Here is a 27413-nt window from a genome sequence, read left to right as displayed (position 1 = left end):
CCTTATACTACAGGGTCTACCTATGGGGGTGCTGCCTTATACTATAGGGTCTACCTCTGGGGGTGCTGCCTTATACTACAGGGTCTACCTATGGGGGTGCTGCCTTATACTATAGGGTCTACCTATGGGGGTGCTGCCTTATACTACAGGGTCTACCTATGGGATGCTGCCTTATACTATAGGGTCTACCTATGGGGGTGCTGCCTTATACTACAGGGTCTACCTATGGGGGTGCTGAATTAAACTACAGGGTCTACCTATGGGGGGTGCTGCCTTATACTACAGGGTCTACCTATGAGGGTGCTGCCTTATACTACAGGGTCTACCTATGGGGGTGCTGCCTTATACTACAGGGTCTACCTATGGGGGTGCTGCCTTATACTATAGGGTCTACCTCTGGGGGTGCTGCCTTATACTACAGGGTCTACCTATGGGGGTGCTGCCTTATACTACAGGGTCTACCTATGGGGGTGCTGCCTTATACTACAGGGTCTACCTATGGGATGCTGCCTTATACTATAGGGTCTACCTATGGGGGTGCTGCCTTATACTACAGGGTCTACCTATGGGGGTGCTGAATTAAACTACAGGGTCTACCTATGGGGGTGCTGAATTAAACTACAGGGTCTACCTATGGGGGTGCTGCCTTATACTACAGGGTCTACCTATGGGGGGTGCTGCCTTATACTACAGGGTCTGCATATGGGGTGCTACCTTACGCTACTCAGAAGCTTCGCCCCCCTGAACCAAAACCCTAGCTACACCTCTGACGCTACCATGTTCAGTCCTCCCGCAGTGACTGTGCGCGGTAGTGGCCGTGACTCTGCACAATGGCAGCAGGGTAGCGCACAGTCTCGGTGCACGGGGGCATTTCTGGGGTCCGCAGCTGCGCGCCCCCCGACCGCACACATTCCTCACCCACCGAATCTCCCCTGCATACGTCACCAACGACGTCCACCACCACCCCTGCAACCCTCCAATCAGGGTTCCCTGTGGGCGTGGTCTGTCATGTGTTCCCCGTTTGTCCCGCCGGTGTTCGGTGCTCCCCGTTGTTCCCTCTCCCGGTGGCCGCTTCTTCATCTCTCCTTCTGCCGCCTCTTTGCTCTGGGAGATGAGTGCAGCCGGTAATTCCCGCCTCCGACCGAGCGGTGCCGGGAGGCCGGAGCGGAATGAATGACGGCTGGGCGGGGCGCAGGCTCCTCCCCCTCTGGGATCTTATAATATTGCGCACACGAGGTCACGGCTGTTAATATGGCGCTCAGGCAGATCTGACAACCGGCTTCTCCACCGACGGCGGGAACGCGGAGCTGCAACTACCGGCACACAGTGGTGAGTGTCCCCGGCTGTGGTGTACGGACAATCCGCTGACTGGTGACGATCGATAATAATCGGACAAGTTTAGGAATAACGATCGGGTTACCGTAATTATCGGTGGTAAAAGCCCGAATAGCCCGATGTCTAATATGGGATCTGTATGTGCGATCCGCTATGTGCCGGCTGGGCTCCGGGTCACACCTGTGCGGTATGTCCACCATCCATCCTCCTGAGCGTTGTGTGCCCCCTAATAGTGTAGCATGGTGGGCCCCCATAGTGTAGTGTGCCCCCCTAATAGCGTAGCATGGTGGGCCCCCATAGTGTAGTGTGCCCCCCTAATAGCGTAGCATGGTGGGCCCCCATAGTGTAGTGTGCCCCCTAATAGTGTAGCATGGTGGGCCCCCATAGTGTAGTGTGCCCCCCTAATAGCGTAGCATGGTGGGCCCCCATAGTGTAGTGTGCCCCCCTAATAGCGTAGCATGGTGGGCCCCCATAGTGTAGTGTGCCCCCCTAATAGCGTAGCATGGTGGGCCCCCATAGTGTAGTGTGCCCCCCTAATAGCGTAGCATGGTGGGCCCCCATAGTGTAGTGTGCCCCCCTAATAGCGTAGCATGGTGGGCCCCCATAGTGTAGTGTGCCCCCCCTAATAGCATAGCGTAGCATGGTGGGCCCCCATAGTGTAGTGTGCCCCCCCTAATAGCATAGCATAGCATGGTGGGCCCCAATAGTGTAGTGTGCCCCCCTAATAGCATAGCGTAGCATGGTGGGCACCCATAGTGTAGTGTGCCCCCCTAATAGCATAGCGTAGCATGGTGGGCCCCCATAGTGTAGTGTGCCCCCCTAATAGCGTAGCATGGTGGGCCCCCCCTAATGGTGTAGCATGTTGGGCCCTCCACAGTGTAGTATGTTCAGTTGCGTTTACCTCAGTAGACCCTCCTCCTCCTAAGTATTGGGGTCCCAGTAGGGATTCTAGTGGTGAATATATGTGTATATATATTTGTGGCCGCTCTGTGACTGTAGCACCTCCTGTATTTGGCGGCTGGCAGTGCCCCCTGGTGTAGGAGCCTCCCTGTGATCTGCCAGGTGTCTGTGGCTGTAGCGCCCCCTGTATTTGCCGGCTGGCAGTGCCCCCTGGTGTAGGATCTTCCCTGTGATCTGCCAGATGTCTGTGGCTGTAGCGCCCCCTGTATTTGGCGGCTGGCAGTGCCCCCTGGTGTAGGATCCTCCCTGTGATCTGCCAGCTGTCTGTGGCTGTAGCGCCCCCTGTATTTGGCGGCTGGCAGTGCCCCCTGGTGTAGGAGCCTCCCTGTGATCTGCCAGCTGTCTGTGACTGTAGCGCCCCCTGTATTTGGCGGCTGGCAGTGCCCCCTGGTGTAGGATCCTCCCTGTGATCTGCCAGCTGTCTGTGGCTGTAGCGCCCCCTGTATTTGCCGGCTGGCAGTGCCCCCTGGTGTAGGAGCCTCCCTGTGATCTGCCAGATGTCTGTGGCTGTAGCGCCCCCTGTATTTGGCGGCTGGCAGTGCCCCCTGGTGTAGGAGCCTCCCTGTGATCTGCCAGCTGTCTGTGACTGTAGCGCCCCCTGTATTTGGCGGCTGGCAGTGCCCCCTGGTGTAGGATCTTCCCTGTGATCTGCCAGCTGTCTGTGGCTGTAGCGCCCCCTGTATTTGGCGGCTGGCAGTGCCCCCTGGTGTAGGAGCCTCCCTGTGATCTGCCAGATGTCTGTGGCTGTAGCGCCCCCTGTATTTGGCGGCTGGCAGTGCCCCCTGGTGTAGGAGCCTCCCTGTGATCTGCCAGCTGTCTGTGGCTGTAGTGCCCCCTGTATTTGGCGGCTGGCAGTGCCCCCTGGTGTAGGATCCTCCCTGTGATCTGCCAGCTGTCTGTGGCTGTAGCGTCCCCTGTATTTGGGGGCTGGCAGTGCCCCCTGGTGTAGGAGCCTCCCTGTGATCTGCCAGCTGTCTGTGGCTGTAGCGTCCCCTGTATTTGGGGGCTGGCAGTGCCCCCTGGTGTAGGATCTTCCCTGTGATCTGCCAGATGTCTGTGGCTGTAGCGCCCCCTGTATTTGGCGGCTGGCAGTGCCCCCTGGTGTAGGATCCTCCCTGTGATCTGCCAGCTGTCTGTGGCTGTAGCGCCCCCTGTATTGGGCGGCTGGCAGTGCCCCCTGGTGTAGGAGCCTCCCTGTGATCTGCCAGCTGTCTGTGGCTGTAGCGCCCCCTGTATTGGGCGGCTGGCAGTGCCCCCTGGTGTAGGATCCTCCCTGTGATCTGCCAGCTGTCTGTGGCTGTAGCGCCCCCTGTATTTGGCGGCTGGCAGTGCCCCCTGGTGTAGGATCCTCCCTGTGATCTGCCAGCTGTCTGTGGCTGTAGCGCCCCCTGTATTTGGTGGCTGGCAGTGCCCCCTAGTGTAGGAGCCTCCCTGTGATCTGCCAGATGTGTGACTGTAGCGCCCCCTGTATTTGGTGGCTGGCAGTGCCCCCTGGTGTAGGAGCCTCCCTGTGATCTGCCAGATGTCTGTGGCTGTAGCGCTCCCTGTATTTGGCGGCTGGCAGTGCCCCCTGGTGTAGGATCCTCCCTGTGATCTGCCAGCTGTCTGTGGCTGTAGCGCCCCCTGTATTTGGCGGCTGGCAGTGCCCCCTGGTGTAGGAGCCTCCCTGTGATCTGCCAGATGTCTGTGGCTGTAGCGCCCCCTGTATTTGGCGGCTGGCAGTGCCCCCTGGTGTAGGAGCCTCCCTGTGATCTGCCAGCTGTCTGTGGCTGTAGCGTCCCCTGTATTTGGCGGCTGGCAGTGCCCCCTGGTGTAGGATCCTCCCTGTGATCTGCCAGCTGTCTGTGGCAGTGCCCCCTGGTGTAGGAGCCTCCCTGTGATCTGCCAGCTGTCTGTGGCTGTAGCGCCCCCTGTATTGGGCGGCTGGCAGTGCCCCCTGGTGTAGGATCCTCCCTGTGATCTGCCAGCTGTCTGTGGCTGTAGCGCCCCCTGTATTTGGCGGCTGGCAGTGCCCCCTGGTGTAGGATCCTCCCTGTGATCTGCCAGCTGTCTGTGGCTGTAGCGCCCCCTGTATTTGGTGGCTGGCAGTGCCCCCTGGTGTAGGATCCTCCCTGTGATCTGCCAGCTGTCTGTGACTGTAGCGCCCCCTGTATTTGGTGGCTGGCAGTGCCCCCTGGTGTAGGAGCCTCCCTGTGATCTGCCAGATGTCTGTGGCTGTAGCGCCCCCTGTATTTGGCGGCTGGCAGTGCCCCCTGGTGTAGGATCCTCCCTGTGATCTGCCAGCTGTCTGTGGCTGCACACGTGGTGTCCTCCTGAGCAGGGATTACTGGAGGGGCTGCTGGGGATGAGGCCGGGGGCACGCCGTCTCCTACATGGGGCTCTTCTGGATCCCGTCTCCTGTAGTGGGATATCTGGGAGTCACGGTGGTCGGTGACAGTAATGGGGTCTGCTGCTGGGTGACGGTAATGGGGTCTGCTGCTGGGCGTGTGATGGGAGCCGCGTTATCTGGAACGCTCCTTCCTCTGACTTTAGGAAACTGATCTACTTTGTTTCGCCTACTTAACCCCTTCCCGCTCATCTTCTGCTAGTGGGACATGAAGTTGGGCTCCCGTAACACTACTTCTCCTAAATCTTGGGGAGTGAGGGTGGGCACTGATTGTCAGAACGAGGCGCCTTTATCCCTCTTACAATGGTGTGCAGACCGCCGCTCCATTCACTCTCTGGAGGGCACAATGCTGCGCTTACTCCAGCAGCCCCATAGTGTACGGCACGGCGGTCGAGCATGCGCACTACTGCTCCGTCCTAAATCAGCGGGCTCTGACCATTGATCTATCCTGTAGTCAGGGATAGAACGTCTTCCTACCCGAGTGCCCCTTTAACTCTGTCCATGGAAATCTCCTGTTGGCTGTGGTGTCCCCTGCACATTGATGACCTTGGCCATGTGGTGTGATGGATTGTGCACACCATCTGACCTGTGTACTGTGCAGAGGGGGCATGCGGACCCCTCAGCTCGTAAAACAAGCCCTACGTTCATTGCTGGCACATCTAGGACAAGGTTGACTCTAGTGGCGGCTGTCTCTGTACCCCGCATTGACTGTCGGAGGTCCCGATCTGGCTCCTGTGAGCTCATGGTGGCAGAAGCTGGGTGGTGTCTCCGGGCCCCCCGGGCGCAGCGTTGTCTCTGGGCCCCCGATGATGCCCATTAGACTTCCCACCTGGATATTAAGGATCGGCCATTGCTAATAACGGGTTTTGGTGACTAGACACTTTATCAGTCTGATAGCGGTGGGTATTTCATAGTGCCTCCTCGCCATTGAACGGTTATATTTTAACCAGTAGCTTGTGACTTGGAAACCTGTCGGCCGTTAACCCCTGCTGCTCCAAAGGTAGACGCAACGATCTGCAATTCTCCGTAACGGTCGATGTTCCGTAGTTGTTGCAATCTGTCAAATTTACCCGATTGATGGGAAAAGACAAAGGGAAGGGTTCTGTGTACAACCACAGGGCACAATGCGGTCCGCCCTAAAAGAGCCAACCTTCCCTCCTGATCCCTAATTGTCGATCCACTGAACTAGACAGCCCAAAAGGGAACTAAATAGATCTGCCGGGGGCTCCAGAGTCCCCTGGGTGAGTCTCTGGAGTCTGTAATTGGCCTTGCATGTCTCTGCAGGAAGCTGCACAGCCAAGTTATTATTATTTATTATTATAGCGCCATTTATTCCATGGCGCTTCACATGTGAAGAGGGGTATACATAATAAAAACAAGTACAATAATCTTGAACAATACAAGTCATAACTGGTACAGGAGGAGAGAGGACCCTTCCCGCGAGGAAGTTCAACAATTTCCTCTGCTGGGCCATGGATGTGACCGGCCAGTGCCCCTGTCCCTCTGCCGCAGACTCTCCCTTTACTGAAGGGCACTTTCCCTGTCCTGCGGTGCACACAGTAATGTGATGAATTAGCGCTGTGCTGCCCCCTTTGTCTCAGTCACATGGTCTTGGCCTTGGGAGAGGCACCTAGTGATCAGTATGGGAGGGGGCGCCGCTTGTGAGTAATGGGGCATCCAGACTCAGCCGGCTGCTGCTGCTTTGTGCAATGGAGGAGGGATTCTGCAATGGAGGAAATGTCGTCAGCAGCAGTGAGTCAGCCTCTGAGTCCACCCTGCAGCACACGGTGTCTGCGATGCATGCCGAGGTCTGCGTGGTGCAACACGACACATGCCAATCACCTGCTCATACATGCACGGCCATGCAGAGGGGCAGTCGTCCATCCGTAGCCGCACCTAGGTCGCTCATGGGCGCTGCTGTCATAGGGTATCTTTCTCGCTGGCTGCCAACATGCATGCCGCGGTATTCCAGGTCCCAATCGCCTACACATGTTGGCATTCTGTGCCCATCGTCAGGCGTCCCGCACAACTACATAGCTGGTCCGAATAACTAAAGCAATTGTTACCATCCACCTCTCGTGTCTCCCCTTTTCCCCATAGTTTGTAAGCTTGCGAGCAGGGCCCTCACTCCTCCTGGTATCTGTTTTGAACTGTATTTCTGTTATGCTGTAATGTCTATTGTCTGTACAAGTCCCCTCTATAATTTGTAAAGCGCTGCGGAATATGTTGGCGCTATATAAATAAAAATTATTATTATTATATAGTGTGATCCTGACCTGAAAAGCCACTGATCAGCCCCATTGAATGATGATGTCCGTATAGAGGGGGTGTTAGTGGGGCCCCTGCTTGGTAAAATCAAGTCTCACTGCTTTGGTTGGTAAGGGCCCCATAACTTGTTACATTCACATGATCAGATTTTCGGCCCAAGTGCTGTCCGAGCCTTTACTGCACTCGGACCCATGTTATTCACCTCACCCCACTCCGAAAACTGCTCCTACCCCTGGTACGAGGGGAGGGGTATTATGCACTAGTCTTTCCTATTTCATATGTCTCCTATTTGTCTGGGTTTGCAAAAAAAAAATACAAAATTGGACCCCATACTGTATAACATGAATGTCACCGACTCTTTGTTACTAGAAGACATTAGGTGGGGTCACAAATGGTGCTGGAACCTCTTCCTAAAAGTCACATTGACTTTCTGCTGCACCATCGAAAATGGATTCCGGATTCCCTGCTATACTGTTAATTGGCTGCGCTGCTAAACTGTGAGCGTTAACAATAGGCGGGCAGCTGCGACATCTAGGTTGGGGGGGCTACACAGCAAAGAGAAAGCCACTCAACACAAGTTCAGACAAGTCATGTGTCCAAAAAAAACCAAAACATTCGTACAACTTGCCGTCACACAACTATTTCAAAGCTGACCACTGCTCCATTTATTCCGTGGGTGGCTGCCGAGCGCTGCACTCGCCTGCCACTCTCCTGTTAGAGTGAACCTTTACACTCATTACAAAATGGAGCAGCAGATCAGATGCCCGCCACTCCATATGGTAATTGGGGTAAAATATATTTTCTACCTGGTGTGGGGTCCCAGTGATCCGACCCCACTGATCGATAAGTCATCATCTGTCCTTTGGATAGGTAATGACTTGCTTTCGTTAGACAAGCTGCAGACTTGTATAGAAGTCTATGGCAAGTGAGTCACGTGCAACTTGCGAATCGCCCTCGCCCCCCCAAAAAATGCCCTTAATATAAAAGCAATGTAGAATCTTTGTGACTGTCGCGGCTGCGGTAAGCCCCAGTGTGTATAGCCCTAGTATTGGGAGCGCTGGGTGGCTCCCGGCTTTAATAGAGCAGTAGATGCTTGGCGTTAACATTTCGGTAGGTGTCTGGGATAAAGACCTATCCATGGAGGGGCGGTCACTGACCGTCTGTACCCTACACAGGACCTGCCCGGCTTTTGGTTGCATAACACTGGCTGAGATTTCCAGAATCTTGTGTTGATGATTTCTGATCTGTGTCTATGGCAGAAATAATCCTCATAAATGTCGCTTTTCTCATCTTGGCAGAGATGTGCCACCTTTATTGCCCTCATAACTCTAGATTGGCAGGGACGGGTTCAGCACAAGTTAATTATGTTTATTACATAGTGTAGGGCGGACTTGGCTGGTGACGGCTGTAAGATGCCAGGAGCTATGTTGTTTGTGGAGATTTTGCAACAATGTGGCACATGTTTATTGGAAGTAGGACTATGACTCTAGGAAAGGGGAACTGTTACTTGTGGAACGGAACGTCCTGATCACAGCCCGGACCGTGTGGATCGGAGGGGCTGGGGTTTTGGAAAGTCTCCTTGGCTACCCAATGTCATCACAGGAGCGCCCGTGTGCCAATTCACTGATGGGCAGTAACAGTGCTGCCTCCATCATTGGGATTTGGACTCCTCTTTAAAATGACTGTCGGCACAGAATGACTGTTCAAACCAAGCACAGGCGCTCCGGGCACCATGGCAGGGACAAACGTTTAAGTGCAACTTCCCCTCCCTGCTTGTTTTCAATCTATACAACTTTCTGGCTCTATCAAATCACAGCTGTCAATCAAAATAGGGGGACTGGGGCAGGTCGGAGGGTGTACATGCAGGTGGCGGCTATTCTGTGGGCTGTATACACCTGCACTTGGTGGCGGTGACCCCCATAGATGAAAATGGGGCAACATGTAGTGGTAAAAAAAAACAAGACTTTTGACCAGTTTGGCTAATTTGTCACACCGGGCGCTCTTCTCTACGAAAAATTGTCGTTGATTATCCTGATTTGTCTGCAAGGGTATAAAAGCCCCCCCATAATGGAGGTGTGAAGCCGTATCGTGTGAGCGTGTACAGTGTATGGATCTTGTGGGTATTTTCGGTAACTCCTCTAGACACATAGTCTGCACCTCCCCACAGGGCTGATGTGGAAATCCAGGGAGGTGGGCTCCTCTGAACCAGTAAGAGCAAGTTAGCGGAGACAAAAAGGACTTTGTTATAAAAAGGGGGAAAAAGTGAATACAGCAGTAATGGCCGGATGACACGATTCCCACGTCTAGGTGACACTTCAGCAGATGAGTTTGGCACGTGTGCAGGCGGTCTCCACATATGTCCTACGGAGACTTATAAACGTGCACCTGGACTAAATGTATGGACAGCTCTGGCGAAAATAACCAGACCACTGCAAAATGTTCAGTTTCTGAGTTTTCTCTTTATAGGCATATTCTGGATTAAATGTAAATTGTTCTTTTATTCTATAAACTTCTGATAACTTCTGTCTGAGTTTCCAAGCAATACATTTTGTATTTATTTTCTGACAAAGAAAAAAAGGTTAAATAAACAACCAACCAACCAACCAACCAGTGCTTTCAGACCTCAAATAATGCAGAGAAAACAAGTTCATAATCATTTAGAAACAACAATACTAATGTTTTAACTCAGGAAGAGTTCAGAAATCAATATTTTGTGGAATAACCATGATTTTTAATCACAGCTTTCATGTGTCTTGGCATGCTTTCTACCAGTCTTTCACACAGCTCCTGGCAAAAATGTAATCAGTTCTTCTTTGTTTGATGGCTTGTGACTATCCATCATCCTCTTGATTACATTCCAGAGGTTTCCAATGGGGTTCAGGTTTGGAGATTGGGCGCCCATGACAGGGTTTACATGTGGTGGTCTCTTAATTTTTGCCAGAGCTGTATATGTCTCCATTGATGAGCACATCATACAGGAGGCAGATCTTTGCCAGCTGGTGGAAAGTTATGGGGGTGTATGTGGGCCCTACAGATTTTGGGAGGTGATTAACTGGTGTATATATAGCTGGGGGGAGTGTACGTGGTATCTGGGATGTGAGGGGGGAGTGTACGTGGTATTTGGGCTGTGAGGGGGGAGTGTATGTGGTATTTTGGATCTGAGGAATGGGGGGGGAGTGTACGTGGTATTTGGGATGTGAGGGGGAGTGTACGTGGTATTTGGGATGTAGGGGGGAGTGTACGTGGTATTTGGGATGTAGGGGGGAGTGTACGTGGTATTTGGGATGTGAGGGGGGAGTGTATGTGGTATTTGGGATGTGAGGGGGGAGTGTACGTGGTATTTGGGATGTGAGGGGGGAGTGTACGTGGTATTTGGGATGTGAGGGGGGAGTGTACGTGGTATTTGGGATGTGAGGGGGGAGTGTACGTGGTATTTGGGATGTGAGGGGGGAGTGTACGTGGTATTTGGGATGTGAGGGGGGAGTGTACGTGGTATTTGGGATGTGAGGGGGGACTGTATGTGGTATTTGGGATGTGAGGGGGGAGTGTACATGGTATTTGGGATGTGAGGGGGGGGGGGGGGGGAGTGTACACGGTATATTCACTGCCCCACTGATTATATACCCATGTACAGAGCTGTATGCTGATACTTGTAGATGGGATAACCAGATGAAGTAAAGCCCATTATTGCAGGGGCTGAGTGGTGAGGTAATGGCGGCAGATTGTGTTGGTACAGGCTGCCCTGAGGTGTTCCGTTGGGGCATATTGTATGGCATATGCCGTGTATACTGCTGGTGCTGAGGGTGTATACAGCGGGCACGGTTATGTATAGGCGGCGGGTGTATACACTAATGGCCGCGCTCAGTCGCCTCCCTCTCCTCCTCCGCCATCACTGGCTTGTTTGAACTCCCTCGCTTTGGCGCCCATCTGTCTCCTCCTCCTTCACTTTAGCGCCTTTGTGCAAAATCGAGCGGGAATTGACAGCGGGAGAGACGGCGGCGGCACCTGCGGGTCCTCGGTAAGGAGCTCCGTGCTGTGTGGAGGGAGGTCGTGTGGCTGACTGAGCCGGTGACACGGGAGGCGGGGAGCCGTATGCTGAGCTTTGTAGTGCGCCAGCGGTAACTTGCACCCCTCGGGGTTAGGCTGCTGTGGGTCTCTGGGAGGTGGTGCCCAGGATGTGCCCTCTCTGCCGGCTGGTAGACGTCCTCGCCTCCATTTTACTATGGGCTCCAGGTGCAGAGACTTTTAGTTCTACACTACACAGTTCAGACCAGGTCTACAACCTGTGGTTCCAGAACTACAACTCCCAGCATGTCCTGACCGCTCGGACTAGGTGTTGTACCCTAGAACAGCCCTATAGGTGCCATGTGGGCGCCTTCCTACAAATACTGAGTGCGGCCCTATACCTTGTACACTTTCCTGCTCCCTCCATACACCGCTGCATGGTGTCATGTAACGGGAAGGGGTTACATTGATTTTGCATTTAAAGGTGATTAGTCTCCATTTAAGACCCTTGCTGGGAGCTGTGGTGCCCCCTCCTGCCCTGTACCGATGGCATGTACCCGGTGGTCTGGCTTGGTGAAATGTATGGGGGGCTACAGAGGAGACTATTTGATCTTGCAGTGTTGGTCACTCTGCGGTGGGCCGTGGGATACAACTGCTGTAAATTCCTGCTGGAGTTCAGAGATTAGAGTAAATCCGGCAGGTTCTTCATAGGTGTAGAGCGGCCATGGTTATGGAGGCGTATAGGTAACTTGTGACTGACATCCATAGATCCGTCACTAACCACAGTGAATGCCAATGGGCAGCTCTGCTAGCGGCTATTTTGGCTCTTGTGGTTCTTCTAGGTGTGCTAGTGATGGGCAGGGATGGGGTCAGTGGTTGGTGAACCCTTTAATCCAGTGTTCCCCAACTTCGGTCCTCAAGAGCCACCAACAGGTCATGTTTTCAGGATTTCCTTAGTATTGCCCAGGTGACGGAATTATTTCCTGTGCAGGTGATGCAATTATCACCTGTGCAATACTAAGGAAATCCTGAAAACATGACCTGTTGGTGGCTCTTGAGGACCGGACTTGGGGAACACGGCCTTAATCTCTGGTTGGCAGGGAGGACGGTGCCCGGCGATGCCCCACATGCAGCCCTAGTGTTCATAGTTGAGTTGTGCTTGCCATGTCTGTGCATACACCCATCTCGCCCCATTGGTGCCTGTACACCGAGGGGACGTGCCCTTTTGGCGTCTGTTGGGGTATAGGCGACAGTGCAGACCTGCGGCCAGGCTGGAGATCGCGCTCCGTACTTGGACAGTATTTCGCGGCCATCTGATTCTTGCCCGTTTTGCAGTAAGGATTTGCTTGTCAGATTCTGCCTCTCCTCGCTATGTAGTAACATCTACCCACGGTGCACAGGGGGTGCCCCCCATGGGTGACGGAGTGTGACAGCTCTGAGCCCCCCGATGGGCGCCCATCCTGGCATCTCCAGTCTTGGCACATACTGGCTTCTCATTTATGATATTGTTTAATTACAGGATGTTCTAATTTCCCCCCATGAAGGGCCGCACCTCATTCAGTTGCCTGTTTTTTGTCAAATTGGGGTCATTGGCTTTTTTATAGCCCCAATATACCTGTTAATCCCCTTCAGTCATTTCCTATACCTAATATGGCCCTGAGTGGAGCCAAAATGGAGCACACGCCTATCATTGCCATGCCAAGCGAAAGCCCAAATGCCCATAAAAAGGTCCGTGCATGTGATCCGGCCTCATTTCAGTGATTTGTCTGTCCGGTCTTTAATGCCTTCCTCCTCGTCTTACAGAATGAAGAGTCTGCCTGATTCCTTGTCTTCTGCACCATGGAAGTTTCTTCACCTCTAACCCACCAGAGCCAAAGGAACTGTAAAAAGCCAATTTCTATACAGAGCAAATAGCAAAGACTTTAGACCGAGACTCTCGGCCCTTTATCAGTTTACTGCATATTTAATTTTTTATAGTAATTTATTGAATTATTTTCATACCTCGTATTTTCTTGTTTACATAGTATTTTATTTTTTTAATCTATTTCCACATTGAGCCAAAAAAAAATAATTATCATGGAATCAACAACTGTTTTCAGCGACGTTACCAGTACCCCCGGCCTCCTCCTCGACGGGAGTCCCATGTCCGCCTTCCTCTGGTTGCTGATAGTGGGTTTTATCATAGCCTTTGTGCTCGCTTTCTCGGTCGGTGCCAACGATGTAGCAAACTCGTTTGGCACGGCTGTGGGCTCTGGTGTGGTGACGTTAAGACAAGCTTGCATCCTGGCATCCATCTTTGAAACCGTCGGATCCGTTCTCTTGGGCGCTAAAGTGAGTGAAACAATCCGGAAAGGACTGATCGACGTCACGATGTACAACTCTACCCAGGAGCTGCTAATGGCCGGTTCCATCAGTTCCATGTTTGGTAAGTATGAATGGGTATGTAAGGGGTCTCCGGTATTAAGAACCAAAATCTATCTCCGTTATGGCATTCTGAGCTCGCCATGTTGCATTATTTCAGGTTCTGCTGTATGGCAGCTCGCAGCTTCCTTCCTGAAATTGCCAATCTCCGGTACCCACTGCATCGTTGGCGCCACCATCGGCTTCTCTCTGGTGGCTAAAGGACAGGAAGGAGTGAAGTGGACGGAGCTGCTTCGCATCGGTAAGTCGTGGATCACCTCTTGGGTGGGCGTTTGGGGTGACGAGAGCCAAATGATTTTTGGAAACTGGCAACACATGATGCCGCGTCTCGTACGGACACGAAGGGTGGGTGGGGGGGGGGGGGTGGGGTTTTTATATATATAGTGAAAGAAAGCACTGTTTGACTGGCAGGAAACGTTGCATCCCCCTTTTTGTAATGTTCACATGTTTTGGGGGTCATATAAAATTCTGTATTATGGCCAGTGTTTTGGGTGGTATGGTTGGTCATTTTCTGAGATGCCTTTCTTCTGGAAGAATGGTGCATTTTTAGGGAGAAAAAAACCCCCAAAACTTTTCCACACCCTTAGAATAGGGGTATGACTTGCTGAATACTGGGGGTCTACCCACATCTCGAGATCATGGTTCCGTCTCTGTGGCCCCTATACTGTGGGCGAATAATCCCTAAACTTCCAGACGGCCGGATTAGATTGTCGGTGGAGATGGTTTGTTTCCATTTATGACGCATTGTAAAGTTTTATCCTTATACAAGTGGTATCGGAGGTAAAAAATTAACTTCACGAAGGAACTAGTAGTCGACATACAATCTTCCCATGACATTTACACGACTTTGAGGGGGAAAATAATTGTACGCACTAATCTTCGTAAATATTTCATGCCAGCAAATTGCTTGCTAATCTTCGGCTACACATGACCTTTAAATCTGTCCAGGCCTGTGCTTTCATGTCTGGGCTAATGTTATTCTGTAAGCTTCACAAAGAATATTCACCGAGGGTAAAGCCGCATTGTATTTCTGATTTGAGGGTTTTCAGAAATTTTTATTTTTTTAATAATTTGAGCTCCATTCACATAATGTCACTTGAGCAGAGCTGTAATTTTTGGCAATAGGCACAAGAACGCGTTGGGAGCAGAGCTCTTTCGGCTCAATTTGCGGTTACATCTGATCAGAGCTGGGTGTCGGACCCCCAGTGATCTCAGTATAGGTCAAACATCAGGATACGTGGCCAATATCCTACCAGACAACTCCTTTCTGTCATGTAGGAAAAGCAAACAAAAAAAAAATCTAGGTGCACAATAAACTTTTTCTGTTTGTTACTAGTGCTGTCCTGGTTCGTCTCCCCTCTGTTGTCCGGGATCATGTCTGCTCTTCTGTTTTTCCTCGTCAGAATGTTCATCCTTCGTAAGGTAAGGAGTCAGGATTTCCATATACTTTTTGCTACATAGTGTAATATTTTGCAGAAAGAAGTTTGTTTGCATGAGTGATGAGTCTGCAGCACAAGAGATGAACAATGTGTGGTGCGGGGGGGATAGTGCGCAGGAGTGCATAACCTGGCTCCAGACGGCTCTGGGACTATGTGCTGTATGCTTCACACTGCGAGAAAGGGTCTACTAATGAGAACATTGGATTATTGTAGAAAATAATATGCTGAAACATTGTATTGTAATCCACGTGCTGTACCATATTGTCAGCGCTGGGGTCCTGGGTTTAAATCCCATCAGGGACAACATCTGCATGGACTTTGTATGTTTTCGTAGGTTTCCTCCTGGTGTTTTTTTTTGTTTTTTTCCCCCCCTCCCTTACTCCAAAAACATACTGATAGGGAAGTTAGATTTTATGTCTAAAGTACTATATAAGCGATTGCATCATTTTGTAATCTTTGCACCAAGTGTCTGTAATATTCATCTACTTACGACATGTAGTGGGAATGTGACTGAATCTATCTATAATGCAGATTTGTCTAGTGTGGTGCACTATGAATTCTGGTCCTATATTTTTATATAATTTTTTTTATCGTGTGAATCCAATTATGCAGTTATTCAGGATAAACTCTCCATGCACAGTCCGCTTCTAAGGTTTGTTTTCTTGCAAAGCTGAAGCTGTGCATAAGCACATTAATCATTAGTGATCCAAGTACTTTAAATGGTGCGGTGTGCAGACTGTCCTCCGTCCCTGCCAGCCAGCATCTTTCCTACCCATATACATCCTAAACATTGGCGCTGCCGCCCTGTGACATGAACGGGCTGCGATGTGAGTCCATGCAGGTTGTGCCTCCTATGAGCATTTCCCAGTATGAGCGTACACTTGCTGCCGCCATCTTATCTCACTGGTGAGGGGACACATGGGGAAGCGATGCCTTGTGCCCCTGCTGTATGTGGGCACACTTAGCCCAGACATCGGCACAAGGACAGATCCGCTCTTTATATACAGATAGTATTATATACCTGATTGTTTCTGGTCTCTGTTTCTGGTCTCTGAGCTAGGTACAGCCATGAGACCGATTATTGCCCTTTTTTTTCGGTATTTTAGCCTCTATTCTGAGTTATGCTGACATGTTTTGTTTATTGCAGCCTGACCCTGTACCCAATGGACTGCGTGCCCTGCCCGTCTTCTACGCCTGCACCATCGGCATAAACCTGTTCTCCATCATGTACACCGGCGCACCTCGTGAGTACAATTTACACGTCACTAGGTCTTTTTGGCTTTTGCTCTCGAGCCCGCTATTAAATCCACAATTTACTACTTTTACTTTGCAGGACTGAAATCTTCTAGAAGTCTGCTGGCCTGAGCCCATTACAGAAGGCTGCAGGCTAGTGTATGCTGACATTTCTAACCTAACTAGTTAACCAACCTGGCGGCATCACTGCAGCCATTTCCTCCCCGCTCCTTCAGCAGAGCCATTCCCCTACCTTCCCACCATCGATGGCTATGAAGATCCTGCAGAAGAGTTCACACACCCCCTCCCTGACCCTGATTTATTTTATTTTACCCCCTCCTTTGCCCTCCTAATTCTGCTCAAGCCTGGGGAATAATTCCCCTGCAGTGCCCATAAGATGACTGATGATTTCCCAACCGGACCTGTTCACTGGAAGGGATTGTCATTGACCACTAAAGTCGCGCGTCTTTCTGTTTTGTATCTTAATCTCTCACCATTTTCAAGAGATCTGCTTGTTAGTGAGGGGAAGTGATCCTCTAACCACAGGTCCTAACGACCTGTCGAGAAACATTACTACTTACAGATGAGGTTTTGCAGTCTGAATGGAAACGAGCTTCTCCGAAAATGGCGAGTTTAAGATTAAACACAAAGGCCTCGTTTTGATCAAACCCTTCTTGCTAGGGTTGAACAGAGTATGACTTCTGGCGTTTTTCCAAAGGTCCCGGCCTTCTTTTTGAAGTGGGGGAGGCTGTCTTAGATGGGGGATCTTGTGGCTAAGCTCAGTTGACAAACTAATCCTCTGCCATATACATCAGTGGAGGCTGAAAAAGCCATTAAGGCTAGGTTCACATTGCGTTAGTGCAATCCGTTTAGCGGATATGCTAACGGATTGCGCTAACGCGATGTCCCAAAAGGGATTGCGTTCGGCAATCCTGCTAGCGCAGATGCCCGATCTGCGCTAGCGAAGAATGGAGCGTTCGAGGTCCGTCTGAAACTAACGGTACATCGCTGACGCATGCCGAAAAAGGCATACGTTAGCGATCCGTTAGCACATTGCAGTCAATGAGTGCGCTGACTGAACCGTTACATAGCGTTAATTGTGACAATTGGGCCATGTAACGGAGTCCATTAGCGGACACCCACTACGCAATATGAACCTAGCCTTAGGGGCACACACGACTGACTCCAGCATGAACAAACGCCAATCTAGATGACCCAGGGCCAAAGTAAAGTTAGGCTATGTGTTCATGTTTTTTCGCTATAAAAACTTGAAGAAAAACGCATACACTAAGCATCCTATTTTTAGAATGCATTCTGCAGTTTTTGTGCACTTGCTGCGTTATTTTTCACGGTGGAATCGCATTCCAGAAAAAAAACGCAGCATGTTCATTCTTTGTGTGGAATCGCGGGGATTCCGCACACATAAGAATCCATTGATCCACTTACTTCCCGCATGGGGGCTATGCCCACTATCCAGGAAGTAAGCGGCTCATGTGTGGATAGTACCCAGGGTGGAGGAGAGGACTCTCCTCCAGGCCCTGGGTACCATATAATTGTTAAAAAAAAAAAAATCACAATATTTTCACCTTCCGGCGTCCCTCGGCAGGCTTTCCAGCTCCTCGCGATGCTCCTGTCCCAGTAATGCATTGCGAAAATGACCTGTGATGTGCGGTCTTGTGAGACCACTACGTCATCTGGGGTCATACCGCAAAGCATTACTGGGACCGGAGCATCACGAGGAGCAGGAAGCCTGCCTGGGGACACCAGAAGGTGAAAATATTGTGATTTTATTTTTTTTTAATTATTTTTAACACTCTATCAATAGTAAAACGTTGGTCACACTTGTCAAACACTGTTTGACAAGTGTGACCAACCTGTCAATCAGTTTTCCAAGCGATGCTACAGATCGCTTGGAAAACATTAGCATTCTGCAAGCTAATTACACTGGCAAAACGCTAGTGTTTAGCGGGAATACGCATGCGATATACCCGCGGCAGGAGTTGCAGAATTGCCGCGGAAATTTCCGTGGCAATTCTGCAACGTGTGCACTTAGCCTTACAGCTGCAGAATTTTTGCATGATACAATTATTCTTTTGTTAATCCCATTATTTACGGTACCTACTATTGGGTAACCCCTTTTTGAAGAACTTTGTACATCTTCTTCCACGTTGTCCGGATTACATCAGATGTACATTTAGTGACTGTTTCAGGACGAGCACATTAACTAGCTTACAAGTGTAAATAATTAAGACCTAGGGGCATTTCTACCTGCATTATAAGTGGTGCCAAATAGGCCAACAGAAGGGAACGCTCTTCCTATGGTTTGGTGATCCCAACCGGACGGTGACTTCAGGTTATTCATGATGGCTCTCTGGAAAGGAGCCCTGCTGGCCAGTGTGTAGTTTTTCTGCCATGCTCGGATTACACTGAGGGTTATTAGCTGGACCTCGTGAGTGAGGCCAGGACGGACATATTGGTTTGTCTCCGGCTTTAGCTTTTCATTCAGTCGTCCTGGTCAGCAGCTGAGCACACTTCCATGTAAGTCATGAGCTGACAGCCGGTAGAGGCCAGACGGCATGTGTCTGGTGTTGGTTGTCAGCGGAGTGGATGACATTGGTGGAATTTGTCCAGTCTGCCCCGTAGCAGAAACGTGATGCCTGCAAGTTATTCCGAGTCTGTCGTGGCTGAATGTTGGGTTGCCTTGATGGCGGCTCTTGTGGGACATGCTGGTCCTTGGGTTACAGCCTGAAGACTGTCAGGCATATAGTCACAGCTGTGTGGTGATAAGGGGAACAAGTCACAACAAAACTGGTGCAGCTTTTATAAAGGGGTGGTGGGAGTTAAGGATGCGTTCACACTGACGCTGCATAGTGCTCCAAGCTGTAACACTTGTCTATCCTCGATGTAGATGACACGACTTGTTCTCATACACAGCGCTGTTAATGGGAAACCTTGCAGATCTTCTGTGGAAAGTCACTGTGCTACTTGTCCTGTATGACGAGACCTTCAAAGTTTCCCATTGAGGCCTAAAGATTTGTCCTTTTTTTTTTTTACTGGCTCATTGTTGAGGGTGAATTTTAACACCCTTTGTCACAGCAAACATTGCCCTACAAGACTTTCACACCTGACAGGCACATGGCAAACCAAGGACCCAATCAGCCGTAATGACTCTCATGCTGCACTATAGGAGCACACTGTCATAGACGCTTCATGCTGGGATTCCCCATAGGCATGATGGGTAATACTAGTTTGGTAGCGGACGGTATGGAGACGTTAGAATGGAGCGGTGCGCCCTGGCACTCCCGTGATCTGTGATGATGAAAAACGCTGAATAGTTAAAGCGCCGCTCTGGCGTTCTTATTTCGCCTCTGGAGTGGTGTCACTAATGCAAGTTCCCCGCTCCTAGGAATATAATTACAGCTGCCGTCCTGTGCCGCTCCAACTCCTGACTGACCGGAAGTGGGAAGGAACGGTCACAAGGTATAAGGCCATGGTCACACATTCATTCCAGATACTGGAGTGGGTGATAAATCCAGAAGTGGTGACGTGTTTCTACTATAGTCTTTCCTGTGACTGTTCCGCTTCTGGTTTTGGTTTACAAATACTGAAGGTGTGAACATGGCCTAATTCTTCCATCCTTGTTCTGGCTCTCGTAGACTTCAGGCTCCCCATCCGGCAGGTCACCACGAGCGGGAGATGACGGCCGGTAAGTAGGATACTAGAGGCAGGGAACTTGCATTAGTGACACCACTCCAGTGGGGAAATTAAAACAGAACGCTGGAGTGGTGCCTTAAAGGGGTGAGTGCTCCCCTCCAGGATATACTGACCGGACTTGGACTTCTTTCAACGCTTTTCTTTTAGTCACAGAATGAATAAAAATGAGGGCACACAGAGATTGCACACTGCTTTGGAAGTTGTCTGCCCATTCAGAAGTCTTGGCATTGCTGCTACCTGTAATCTGACAGCAGCAGTCAGGTGGATGTTTCTCCAGTCACCCGCCTGACTGCTGCTGCATCACTGCTGTGCCTTCTGTGTGGGCAGACACCACTCGTGGCTGGTGGAGGCCTCTGGTTCAGCAGAGGTTCTAGGAAGGGAATTTGCTTTTATTTTAATCCTTCTGTGCCTATAAAATACATGTGTTGCATATCTTTTTTTTTTGCTTTTTATTATAAGGGGCTAGGTAGATGAGGCTGGCTTGTTGAATGGCCACAATAGTCCCCAGACATTACCTGGATGGCTTTTTCACTTTTTGGGATCACTGTATACCTACTTCTACACGTTATATCATTTTACAGTCTGACAATCTCTTTAGATCTACTGCTTCAGTGGTCCTTAAGTCTCATTAATCTCTTAATACTGACTCATGGAGGAAGACGCTCATTAAAGCATTGATTACACACATGGAGACATCTGCCGCGTGGCTTCATCAAGACCTCTGGCTTCCAGTGCTGCGGACTCCTTTTCATTTGGAAGGCTCTGCTATAATGGATGGCTTTCATATGGATCTGTCTTTTTTATTTTCTAGTGCTTGGATTTGACAAGATTCCCCTGTGGGGCGTCATCCTGATCTCGGTGGGTTGTTCTGTGATTTGTGCCCTGGTCGTGTGGTTTTTCATCTGTCCAAGAATGAAGAAGAAAATAGAACGTAAGTGTCTCCCCTCCATATTGTCATGTAGCTGACGGTGAGAACGCAGTTATAGCTTTATCTTGTGATTACTCCAGTCCAGAATTAAAGGCCTGATGGGGTGGGGGAGAAGAAACTTGTCATGTGCATGTAAGGTAAAAAGACTGATGTTTATCCAGTCTGACCGGCCCAGCGCCTCTAGCTGTTCTCCTGAGACATCCTCGTTACCTGTCCTGTAAGCTGTTGCATTTAGCAGATCGAATCCATCCTAGATCTATAATCTACCACTCTGGAATAGGGGCAGGGGTCTGTATTGGGCATTGGTGCCTCGGGTACATCTCACACCAGGATCTGATTGATGGTGCTGTTGTCAGGATCTGTGCTGGATCAGTCTTGGTCTCCTTGATGGCCCACCACAGAATGCAATCTAAAAGGGGTGGTAGGGAGTGATATCCCCCTCTAAAATTGAGTTATAACTAGCAACATTCTGCATTCTCCTATTCCTCAGGTGAAATAAAATCCAGCCCGTCAGAATCGCCCTTGATGGACAAGAAGAACCTGGATGAATGCCGCATACTGAGGCCGGACCCAGATGTCAAACTGCCTATCGAGGATTGCGGTGTTGTTGCAGAAACCAAGGTGCCTATTTTGGACCTGGTATCTGTGCCATTGCGTGCCGCGGAAGAGCGAACAGTAACATTCAAGATGGGGGATTCTGATGAGATCTTGGAGAGGGAGAAATCCCAGAGCATGGAGACCAACATTGACCAGGCCGTAAACGGTGAGTGGACTAGCACGAGGAAATCTTCAGAATTTAATGCTCCCAGCTGTATTGCAAAAAATTGAGTTGTGCTGTAGCGTGACGGCTGTGCTCCCGGCTGTGGCGGCGGTGCTCCCGGCTGTGGCGGCGGTGCTCCCGGCTGTGGCGTGGGCACCTATGAATTTATGAATTGCTCTGCAGCGATTACACTTTTTTCTATCCTGGAGATCAGAGGTTTTGTTTACTGCAGCTACAGGTCTACGAAACCTGTAAACTTCTCACCCTCCACTGCATTTTTACAATCCACCCTCCTCTCCAAGGATTTTGTTTGCAGCCTTTGTCACATTGCCCATCATGTGACAGAAGAAATTACATTTACTTTTATAGTCTGGTATACAATCCCTTCTGTGTATTTTTGTCCTTGTAGATGGCCATAATTCCCTTAGGTTGGCTATATGCATTACATGACCCTCTAATTTGTATGGGGGGGGGGGGGGGTGGTATGAATACTCCCGGCAGATGTAAGAAGTACAGATAAACATGTTGGCGCCTCTTCTGGGATATAGTGCTGTGAGGTGTCCCCTTTCTTCCCATTTAATACATGCACACTCGGCAGGACTGAGCACGCATGTGTACGTTCATGGTCATTAGCTGATCGGCTTCTGAGTTGCTACCCACTCAGGATGATATTGGGGATTTGTTTTTCAGGCCTTTTAAAACTTCATTGGAAAGAAGTCAGAAGCTGCAAATTCTTGTAATAGCAATTCTTCCACCCCACATTTCTGTGGTCCATGACCTAGAATGGACTCGTTGTAATGTGACACTGTTCCCTTTCACCAACTTTCCACAATGAAGTGAAGTCACTTGACGGCTTGTTTGCTCTTACAACAAGAACATCCTCCAGATAAGGCATGACCGTCATGGCTGCCCTCTGGTGCCACCTGCAGTCCTGTGTGTTAAAGGGAACCTGTCACCCCGTTTTTTGAGATTGAGCTATAAATACTGTTAAATAGGGCCTGCGCTGTGTGTTCCTATAGTGTATGTAGTGTACCCCGATTCCCCATGTATGCTGAGAAATAACTTACCAAAGTCGCCGTTTTCGCCTGTCAATCAGGCTGGTCAGGTCGGGAGGGCGTGGTGACATCGGTGGTTCTTCCTCAGCTTTACGTTGGTGGCGTAGTGGTGAAGACACAGCGCGCGATCTGCGCTGTAATCCCTTGCATCGGTGGGGGCGGCCATCTTCCTGGGGCCGCGCGTGCGCAGATCGAGTGCTCTGCTGCACGGGGCTTCAGGAAAATGGCCGCGGGATGCCGCGCGTGCGCATTAGAGATCGCGGCGGCCATTTTCCCAAAGCCGAGATGCAAACTCGGCTTTGGGAAAATGGCCGCCGCGATCTCTAATGCGCACGCGCGGCATCCCGCGGCCATTTTCCTGAAGCCCCGTGCAGCAGAGCACTCGATCTGCGCACGCGCGGCCCCAGGAAGATGGCCGCCCCCACCGATGCAAGGGATTACAGCGCAGATCGCGCGCTGTGTCTTCACCACTACGCCACCAACGTAAAGCTGAGGAAGAACCACCGATGTCACCACGCCCTCCCGACCTGACCAGCCTGATTGACAGGCGAAAACGGCGACTTTGGTAAGTTATTTCTCAGCATACATGGGGAATCGGGGTACACTACATACACTATAGGAACACACAGCGCAGGCCCTATTTAACAGTATTTATAGCTCAATCTCAAAAAACGGGGTGACAGGTTCCCTTTAATTTCAACCTGTAATCATTACCCTGTCCGCACATTAAACCCGGCATCTGCTGAGTAATTTCGGTGGCTGTTGTAACTTTATTTTTAAACTTTTTAAAAACTTTAATATATATTTTATTTTTTTAGGAGCTGTGCGATTGCCAAATGGAAATCATGTACAATTCAGTCAGACAGTTAGCAACCAGATGAACTCCAGCGGGCATTATCAGTATCACACCGTGCACAAAGATTCGGGTCTGTACAAAGAGCTTCTGCACAAGCTGCATCTGGCCAAAGTGGGCGACTGCATGGGAGATTCTGGTGAGAAGCCGCTGCGCCGCAACAACAGCTACACCTCGTACACCATGGCCATCTGCGGGATGCCGCTAGATTCCTTCCGGCACAGGGAGGCTGAGGCTCGCCCAGAGGAGGCTGAGAAACTAACCTGGCACGGAGCAGATGGGAAGAAGAGGACTCGCATGGACAGCTACACCAGTTATTGTAATGCCGTGGCAGACACACAGCAGCCCATTAGCTCAGAAGAACAGGAAGAAGGCGGCACAGAAGAGGCTGTAGACAGGAAAAGCAGCAACTCCTCGCTAGAAGAATGGCATGACCAAGACAAGCCCGAGGTGTCTCAGCTGTTCCAGTTCTTGCAGATCCTCACTGCCTGCTTTGGCTCTTTTGCACATGGTGGAAATGATGTCAGGTCAGTTGGCGCGAGAAGGCTATTAATTGTCCTTTAGACTGGGGAGAGGTGGGCTGCGGTGGTCCATGAGATGAGCTCGTGTGTTCACATGTCTACTTATCATCTAACTGTAACAGATCCAGTATTAACATAATGAATCTGTATAAAAACGCATATTGGTTTTCATTTTTAACTTATTAGTTTGTGTTTACAAGAGGGGTCTTAAAGCCCTTCAAGTATTATGGACATGGGCATTGCTAATCAAAAAGCTTCCCACAGACTTCAATTTTATTTTTATTTTTTTATTTATGATCCCAAAGCAAATAACTGCTGGACATGTGAACGGGGCCAGACTGTACCCTAGCTGCCGTGTACAAGTTTTGCATCCACCTTTTCTTGCTGCTTCAGGTTACTGACGTTCTTCTCTTACCTTGCAGCAATGCCATCGGCCCATTGGTGGCTCTGTGGCTGGTTTATGAGACTGGAGATGTCACCTCTAAGGCTGCTACCCCTATTTGGCTGCTCCTGTATGGAGGAATTGGTATCTGTATTGGTCTCTGGGTCTGGGGACGAAGAGTTATCCAGACTATGGGCAAAGATCTGACCCCCATTACTCCCTCAAGGTAATCAGTCAAAACTTTAGCTAAAGTTTTGAAGAAATTTAGGAAAAGATGGCATGAAATTTAGGAATAAAACCCTAAGCCTCTCATTTTGGAAATGTATACAAATCTGAACTACTCCTTGTCTAAAACCTTATCTAATAATTTACTCCTTCTACCATTATGCGTTATATTTTACATAGATTATAATCTGATCAAACCTTGGCTTGTAAGTTAACCACTTGTACATCTTTATATTTCAGTGGCTTCAGCATAGAGTTGGCATCCGCACTGACTGTCGTAATTGCTTCAAATGTTGGTCTGCCCATCAGTACGACACATTGTAAGGTGAGTGTTGCGAGCTGTGCGCCCCCGGCCTGGCGAGTCTTCGGACACTACCTATAGTCACGGAGTAGTTGCAGTATGAGATGACAACCTTTTTTTTTTTTTTTCTTCTGCCCTCAGGTTGGGTCTGTTGTATCTGTCGGATGGCTCCGATCCAAAAAGGCTGTGGACTGGCGTCTGTTCAGAAATATCTTCCTTGCTTGGTTTGTCACCGTGCCAATTTCAGGCCTGATCAGCGCTGGCATCATGGCGCTCTTCAAGTACGCAATCCTAAGAGTATGATCCTGAATCGCCTGCTTATCTGAAATCTCCACTCAGGACTTCCATATCCACCGCACATATCTCATCGGTGCAATGCAACAGGATGCAGCAGACCGTCCCTGAACGAGAGGCTTGAAATAACAGACCTGAAATATGCAATATGTCCGCTCTGTCAGGGATGGGTAGAAATAACGGAGGAGTAGAAGATTGGCTTATACAGGATTCTCTCCGCTTCTCCCTTGTGCTGTAAAACTGCTTTAATGCGCTAGAATACTACAAATCAACCCAATCTACCTGTATACACGTACTGATCATTCCTCAGTATTAATGTTCTCTGTACATAGACCTGCTTGTGTGTCGGCCTTCTCAGTTTCACTGTAAATGTCTGAGCATCTTGTTCATATCTCGCAGGAGCATTTTTTAATTTTTTTCCCCATTCACTGAATGGGCGAAGTGCAGCCAGGTCTAGATTTTAGACTTTTATTATTTTTTTTATTTTCATCTTAAAATCTGGAAGTCCATGATTTTATTTTTTAATAAAGAATCTAAGCGATGTAATCTTTTGAGGATGTGCTGTCTATATGGGATGTGTAGGCCCCAGCTAAAAGTGCAGTTCCAGTAACTAAGGAGCAAAATGGGGAATCCTGTCCTGCATAGTGTCCATTTCACTGGTTTGTTAACTTTGTTACTGGTGAGGTCAAATTAAAGCACTAAGTCCACCACCAACTTGTGCAGAATGGTCATTGTTATTACTCAGTAATTAGGTTCAGCTCTGCAGTAACACCAATCTTGCTTGCAGCCATGCTGTAAAAACAGAAAACCCATCGTTCTAAAGTCATCACTGACTTTTGTACTGATCAGAATTCTATCCCTCAATGTATCACCCAGTACATGGCGGGCGGCATAATGAGTTGGTCCTTGCGACAGGTTCACATGTCGTACTGCTCGGCTGCATCTGACCTGTTTGTCCAGTTCTGTCTATAGCCACAGTGAAGCCCCCAGCCACACACATCGGCAGGCTCAGCTGACAGTACATGTGCCTCCTGCCAGATGTTGGGACAGAAGACACTGGTATATGTTGCCGATACTGGGCTAATCTATAACCAGATCAAAGCTGAAAACATTTAAAGCTTCATGTCTGGGTAAGCGAAGTCCTTATACAGGTGACTGGTTTGACATGGTGAATTAATTTAGGGGCAGCAAAGACCCCATGCATAACTTCTCCCCAATCTGCGTCAGTCCTGTCAGAAGCCACATTTCCACTCTGGAGGATGCCATCTGCAGAGCGGATTATGTAAGGCTACGTTCACACTAGCGTTGTGCGCTGCTGCGTCGGCGATGCAACGCAAAAACGCTGCGTTTTGCGACGCATGCGTCGGTTTTTGCCGAAATTTGGACGCAAGAATAATGCAACTTGTTGCGTTTTCTTGGTCCGACGCTAGTGGCAAAAAAGACGCATGCGTCGCACGACGCAACAAAAAAAACACGCATGCGTCCCCCATGTTAAATATAGGGACGCATGCGTTGCCGCTGCGTCGCCCGACGCAAATGAGCATAACGCTAGTGTGAACGTTACCTAAGAACACCATCCATACTAGGGATTTTTCCACTTTCCTGAGGATTACATCTGAACCCCTGAGTTTATAGATTTCCGTGCGGCAACTTGCACGGTTCCTTCAGAAGCCCCAATGTAGAGATACAACGCTCCTCCAGATATTAGTGATGCTTTGCAGCAGCGGCCGCTCTCCAGATCCAGAAATCTGGTTTAGCAACACGACTGAAGGTTATACTAGGAGGAGACCGTATTAACCCAATGGTCCCACGTCTCTAGGTGTCAATGCAGCAGTATTCACAAAATATCTACCAAAGGGCAAAAAAAAAAAATCCTTATCTAAAGGATGGTGAATAAAACTTAGTTTCCAGGACGTCCCTCCTGACAGCACCCCGGAGGACGTCCTCCTCCTCGCAGGGACAGGAATCACACGAGAGTTCAAATATCCAGTTCCACCCACCGAACCTCAGTGTTTTTCCTGTCCCTGCACGGAGGGACACACGCAGAGAAGCAGCAGGCTTACCGGGCTCAGGAGGATCGGGCGGGCCCTCCAAACCTTCCTCCTGTCAAGCGGCCCAGGGTCGAAACTCCCCGGTGGGGAGTCCCTCTACCCCAAAGGCCCGGAGCGGACGAGGCTCCGGAATCGAACCGCTCCTCCCGGTGGGAGGCTCTCGGTTTAGGACGCGGCGACGATCCATCAGCGTCTCCCTTCGTCAGTGAGCGCTGGTTCGGACGCTTCAGAGTCGCGTCACTTCCGGTCTCATCAGAGCCGGCAGAACGTCATTTCCGGTGG

At 50.0% G+C, this 27413-nt stretch overlaps 1 protein-coding gene across 2 annotated transcripts; it reads left to right on the top strand.

Annotated features, from left to right (window-relative positions):
• The first annotated feature begins 1008 nt into the window (after positions 1–1008).
• On the top strand, positions 1009–25790 carry SLC20A1 (solute carrier family 20 member 1). 2 transcript variants are annotated; one of them, XM_069766749.1, is made up of 11 exons: positions 1009–1329; positions 12758–13379; positions 13476–13616; positions 14712–14797; positions 15962–16058; positions 20573–20692; positions 21180–21452; positions 23323–23884; positions 24301–24486; positions 24726–24810; positions 24928–25790. In XM_069766749.1, the coding sequence occupies exons 2-11, from the start codon at positions 13031–13033 to the stop codon at positions 25087–25089; spliced, it is 2061 nt and encodes a 686-aa protein (XP_069622850.1). In that variant the 5' UTR covers positions 1009–1329; positions 12758–13030; the 3' UTR covers positions 25090–25790. The 2 variants fall into 2 exon arrangements, with proteins under 2 accessions (XP_069622850.1, XP_069622851.1); XM_069766750.1 differs by lacking the exon at positions 1009–1329 and adding an exon at positions 10902–10967.
• The last annotated feature ends 1623 nt before the right edge of the window (positions 25791–27413 follow it).

This window comes from Ranitomeya imitator, chromosome 4 (assembly GCF_032444005.1).
Source record: "Ranitomeya imitator isolate aRanImi1 chromosome 4, aRanImi1.pri, whole genome shotgun sequence".
Classification (NCBI taxonomy): Eukaryota; Metazoa; Chordata; class Amphibia; order Anura; family Dendrobatidae; genus Ranitomeya; species Ranitomeya imitator.
Note: the sequence above shows the minus strand (reverse complement) of the source record. Positions and strands in the feature narration are given on the sequence as shown.